Source organism: Aureococcus anophagefferens (genome assembly GCF_000186865.1).
Source record: "Aureococcus anophagefferens unplaced genomic scaffold AURANscaffold_107, whole genome shotgun sequence".
Lineage (NCBI taxonomy): Eukaryota > Pelagophyceae > Pelagomonadales > Pelagomonadaceae > Aureococcus > Aureococcus anophagefferens.
The window spans coordinates 10,321-15,991 of record NW_008705656.1 but is presented as its reverse complement, the minus strand read 5'-3'; the positions used below and the strand labels follow the sequence as shown (position 1 = coordinate 15,991).

At 60.7% G+C, this 5,671-nt stretch overlaps 2 protein-coding genes across 2 annotated transcripts in view; both read right to left on the bottom strand.

The window, feature by feature from the left end:
* Positions 1 to 236: 236 nt before the first annotated feature.
* On the bottom strand, positions 237 to 1,265 carry AURANDRAFT_68364 (hypothetical protein; the record flags this gene model as incomplete). Its single annotated transcript, XM_009044028.1, has 2 exons — positions 237 to 901; positions 1,256 to 1,265. The coding sequence occupies 2 exons, from the start codon at positions 1,263 to 1,265 to the stop codon at positions 237 to 239; spliced, it is 675 nt and encodes a 224-aa protein (XP_009042276.1).
* A 3,759-nt stretch (positions 1,266 to 5,024) lies between these two features.
* Positions 5,025 to 5,671, bottom strand: part of AURANDRAFT_68363 (hypothetical protein) — a gene marked incomplete at both ends in the record, with an annotated part of 2,205 nt that continues 1,558 nt past the window's right edge. Inside the window, one exon of the mRNA XM_009044027.1 lies at positions 5,025 to 5,666. Within this exon, the coding sequence (XP_009042275.1) occupies positions 5,025 to 5,666 (642 nt within the window). The remainder of the gene's footprint in view (positions 5,667 to 5,671) is intronic.

Sequence of the window (5,671 nt, the reverse complement as noted above, 5' to 3'; positions counted from 1 at the left end):
TACATCACTGGCCCGGGTTAGTATGAGAGGCAGCTCGAGGCGATCGCGATACAACATTAGAGAAAGGCGCCACGAAAGCGCACGTCGCTTGTGCGGGCTCGTTTTCGTGGCGCGCACTAGAAAAAGCAAAGGGAGACAGGGGCCATTCCCAACGTGAAGGGAGACAGGAGGTGGCTGGAAGTAGGAACAGCAAAAAGAGGAGAACGCACCCTGGCGGTGCAAGACTTGATGCAACGTCAGGGCGCGTTTCGGCCCTCGTCGAGCTCGCCGCGGGACAGGAACCGCGCGCGGAGAGGCTCCATTTCGACCGTGACGTCGACGGGCACGTCGCCCTCCGGCGCCGCGTTCGGCGCCGCGGCGTCCATAATCGTCGCGAGGGACGCGGCGAGGTCCGGGCGGCGGCCTTCGACGAACGCGTCCGCGGCGCGTTCCGCGCCGCGCGCGATGGCGTCGAGGGACTCGAGCTCGTCGTCGTCGTCGCCCGGCGGCGTGGCCGCGGCGACGGCCGCGGCCTCGAAGAGGCGCGTCGCGGCCGCGAAGAGCGCCGCGACGTCCGCCGCGGGCCGCCGGAGCGGACCGCGCGCGGCGGCCGCGGTCTGGAGCGACCGGAGGAGCGCCTCCATCTCTGGAGGCACCTCCGCGTCGGGGATGACGCGCGCGCCGTCGCCCGTCGCGCGCGCGACGCGGCTCTCGCGCGCGGGCCGCGTCCGCGCGGACGTCGGCGGCGACGGCGTCACGGACGGCGCGGGCTCCGCCGCCGGCGGCACGTCGGGGGCCGGCGCAACCGCCTCGACCTGGACCTTGGCCTCCTCGGCCTGGACCGCCGCCGCGGCCGCCGCGAGGTCGCCGGTCGAGCCCGCGCGCGAGAGCCGCCGCAGGTGCGGGTGGCGCGAGACCCAGTCTTATACGAGTTATCGATGAGACGTTTTGAATTTTTGGCTCAGCATAACATGGAAGCGATTACACGGCATTTTGCCGGCTGGGTTAATGGTATGGCTGACGATTTAAGTCGCCAGAATTTGGAGGCCTTCCTCCAGAAGGCCAGAGAGTATGGGTTCATGGAACCCGTTCGTTTAGAGGTTGATGAGTCGCTCCATGACCTCCTCGTTCCCTTGGCTATGATGGTTCGCGACCATAAGATGGCCCTTTCTCAGGCACGCGACTAGGTCCTGCGGAGATGGGGGAGCCAGCGGCACCTCCAAAATAATGTCAAAACGGACCTCACTTCTAAACAAAACATCAAAAGGGACCTCACCGTCCACCATTTTTGACCATTATTACCTTGGAATTAATGGTCCCATCATATCGACACTTTTCCCCATATAACACCAAGACGGGCCCCACCTTCATATTTTTGTTGTTTTTTCTTAGAGAAGGAGCGTGGTAGCGCACCACGAGGGACCCCGCTTATATGAGGCGACACTCTCGTGGCCTGAGCTGCCTACTCCTAATCGGGGTTCGGTAAAGGCCACTGGGCTTGAATTTGAAGTAGTCCTCGAGTGACCTCGAGCTCAGGCTACAGGGTGGTAAACTGATTAAATCCTACAATCCTACTTGGGCGTACTCGGGGAGGTGTCGGGCGACTTCCCCTTGGCCCCGGCGAGTTCCTGCTGGCACCGACTTTCAGGGCCGGTCGGTCGCCGCCGCCGCCGCCGCCGCCGCCGCCGCCGCCGCCGCCGCCGCCGTCGTCGTCGTCGTCGTCGTCGTCGTCGTCGCGCGCGCGCGCGCGCGGGGGAGATTAGAACCCAAGTCAGCCGCAGGGCGATCACAGAGAGGCGATGAGTTGCCCCATATCAGCTGTCACGATATGTAAACCTGGAGCTGCTGAAATCGAGTGGGGGCGCGCCCCGCAGTCGCAGTGATCGAAAATCTCGTCGCAGGACGCCGCCAGCAGGATTTTTTGCGCTCCCGCCTCGTCGTCGCTAGCGCACGCGCGATTCGTGCACCACCTAGCGAAACGGCACGGCGCCGGCGCATCACATCATCGATAGCGTTATCCGTCGGTCGAAACGAGGGGTCCGTCTTGAGCGGGGCCCGTCCTGATATATTTTGGGGGGATATTCTTACGAGCCGAGCGGGGCCCGTCTTGATATAATTATGCGCCGGTGGGGCCCGTCTTGATATTAATTTGTGCCGAGCGGGGCCCGTCTTGATATAATTATGCGCCGGTGGGGCCCGTCTTGACATTAATTTGTGCCGAGCGGGGCCCGTCTTGATATAATTATGCGCCGGCGGGGCCCGTCTTGACATTAATTTGTGCCGAGCGGGGCCCGTCTTGATATAATTATGCGCCGGTGGGGCCCGTCTTGACATTAAGTTGTTGGTGATGCTAACAACCGCCAAAACTACTTAGCTGTACTCCACTGTAAATCCGGAGGACAAGGCAGGCTGGAACCAGTTGAACTACCTGAGCAAAGCCGCAGCTGGCACAATCGACAAGGACCCCGGAGAGGACATACAGGAATGTTGGATTGATGCCCTGGATGGCGACAAAGGCGGCAATGCTTCCACTGCCTTTGATCATGTCAAAAAGTTTGCAGACGTCGTGCACCTGAGAACGTTAACAGCTCTTAAGAAAAGCAATAAGAAATTCGAAGCTGGGTTCGATGTACTATATTATTGCACCGTCGCCAAGGTCCAGGGCGACAAGCACAGGGGCCCGACGACCCACACCAAGTCCAAGGACCACCCCGCGGGGGACTTCCTCGCAGCCTTCGCGGACTACGCGCGCCTCGACGCGGAGCTCTACAAGGAGGCGGACGCGCTCCTCGAGGCGCACGTCGCGGACGCCTTCCCCCAGTGCCGCCGCGGCGGCGGTCCCTAACGACAGTCGCCGGCGGGCGGAGCGAGGCAGGATGCGCGAACGTCCGAAGAATATATTACTACTACATACGGCGGGCTGCAAGGTAGGAGCCTGTCGGTGCCACGCTTTCTTTGGGCACGCGTGGAATGGAGGCGGCGTGCGTCGTCAGCTTGTCCGACGTCGTTGCGCGAGTGCTAGGGAGAGCGGAGCTGGAGAGCGGCGGCCGCGCCGTCGCCGTGGACGATCCGACGGCGCGTTCGCGGTCCGCCGGGTGCTTGCTTGTGGGGGTGGGCAGACGCGAATGTGTCTTGGGGGCGGGGGGCTGTTGCGCGCGGCGCGTGGTCTGCTTGGGATGGGGGGAGGTTGGGCGGGCTCGATCAATCGCCTAGTGCTATCCGAGGTCGCTGGAATTCAGAGACCGCAGTAACGAGCTTTTCTTCGTATCGTTGTGGAAACATACTAAAGAAGTGGCGCAAACCATGGCGCAGACCATTGCATCAGGTAATCGTAATTGTGTTGATAACTCAGCTTGAGTGGATGATAGACCTGATATCCAGGAGGGAGGGGGAGGGACAGTCCGCTAGGCTGGTCAGGATTTTGCTGCCGATTTTGCTGCCATAATGACATTGACTGAAACTCCCCAAGAATGCAATACGCAATGGTCGGTAGAGCGATCTCCAAAAAAACTTCATGTTTTGCAAAAAGCGAAGCCGCCTCCTTAAATACGGGGTATTGCCTTGACGAGATGAAGAAGACATCACTTCGACCACGAAAATGGATCGATCCCGAGTCTTGAGTACATGTCCAGAGAGATGCCCTGTACTTAGCCGAGAAGTCTGGATCATCCAAGGCGTTCAATATTGCTGGTACACCCCATGGTGTATTAACCCAATGCCACCCATCATTCTTCACAAGAAGGCTAGCGAGAATCTCATTCGTAATGCCCAAAGGTACTATTGGTTGAATCTCATTCGTAATGTCCAAAGGTACTATTGGTTGTTGAGCTAAGGTAAACCAAGATTGATTTGAGTCCATCGACTCACTCAGGCTTTTCAAATCCAAAGTAGCGTCATCGTGAGCAAACATGTATCCTGTTGTAGTGTATCCTGTTGTAGTGTTCGAGCATTTCAGATGATACCAGAAAAATCCACCAACATCATCATCATTCTCACAAATATGAACATTCAAACCACCGAAAGTCTTGCGCATATGCTCGATCTTCAAATTGGAACCGTAAAAAACAATGTGCGATATTCCGTATTTTTGAAGAGCGTCAGACCACACCTCCAGGTAACGGTTCGCTACAATAGTGCCGTGCTTGTGATTAATACGCACTATGAACGTGGTGTTCTGCAATGACCCGCTAGTTTTCACCTCGGGTTGCTGTAACAACCGCCCCGATGTTGCTGATAAGCGCCTCTCGCCCCCCCCCCACGGCGCCTCCTTCGACGGCGCGCTCGAGAGCCCGACGCCGAGTACGCCCAACAGAAGGACGAGTCGCTTGCTGTGCGTGTAGCAGGACATGATCCTGTGCGCGTTCCTTCGATGATTGCCTACGAAAAGAGTGTCACCCTCGTACGTCGACGTCCGAGGGCTCGCCCGAACGACGTTCCCCGAGGGGCCGCCGGACGCGCGCCAAGAGGTGGGGGTCACGCCTCGTCTCGTGGGTAGGCGCCACGAGGACCAGTAGCGACTCCGCGCCGCCGGCGTCGCCCCAGCACCGCGTGGGACGCCGGCCCCCTCGAACGAGGACCAAGATACGTCGACCTCGCTTTGAGGACGTCGCTCCGACTTTTTTTAACGGTTCCTCGCCGAAACGGGGCCGAGATTCCGGTTGATTGTGAGATTACAGTAGGCACAGTAACAGTGCTTCTATTAGTGAAAATGACCGTATATAAATTATCTGATGGTTGATTTGAAAAGTTAAATGACGATTTCGTATCCGCGCTTCGTGCAATTTGGACCAAGAAAACATCAACTTTAGGGGCAACCTAGCGGAGCTGAAGAACAAAACCACAGGAGCCGCCGAGCCACCATCCCCGAGGGACCCCTCGCATCTGGGAGGACACCGAAGCTCGCGGGCGGGTGCGCCCCGGAAGTCGTCCTGTGGTCCTACCGAAACCATGGGTTTCGAGGAGCTTGTAATTTGGACCACCCCAGCGGGATCGGCCTCCGCGGGCCCGCACTCGTCGGTAGCCGCGGCCTGGCGGGCATCGCGGAGTCATGGGTCGTCGGCGCCGTCCTCGAGCTCGCCGTCGGAGCCGTCGCCAGCAGCGTCGGCCGAATCCTCGGCCCCGCGTCGCGTCGGAGTCGGCGGGAGCATCAGATCGCGGCCGAGCGCGACGCGCGCCTCCGCGAGCATGGCGCCCTCCTTGTTGTTCGACGCCTTCGCCCCGCTCCCCGTGCGCCCGTAGATCAGCGACTTGAGCTGGCCCACCTTCAGGTTCTCGAGCGGCGCCCCGTCGGCGACCTGCTTCTCGACGGCCCGGATCTCGGCGCGGCGCTTCTCCCAGCGCTCGCTCACCTTGGAGGCCTTCGCCGCCTCCGCGGCGCGCTCCGCGAGGGCGCGCGCGCCCTCTGAGGAGATGGCCTTGACGTAGTCGTCGTCCGTGACCACCAGTCCGTATTGCGCACGGTCTTCGCGCGTACGCCGCGGGACGTGGACCGCCGCGGCCTCGTCCAAGTCGACGGGCGGCGTGTACGCCTTGTGCACGGCGCCGCCGACGGCTTCGACGTCGGCGCGCGCCATCTCCATGGCCCGGTCCAGGTTCTGCGCGCCCGCGGAGCGCTCGCCCGCGTCGGCCTCCGCGGCGTCGCCCTTGCCGAGCGCGTTCCCGAAGTCGAGCTTCGCGCGGTTCATGGTCTGCC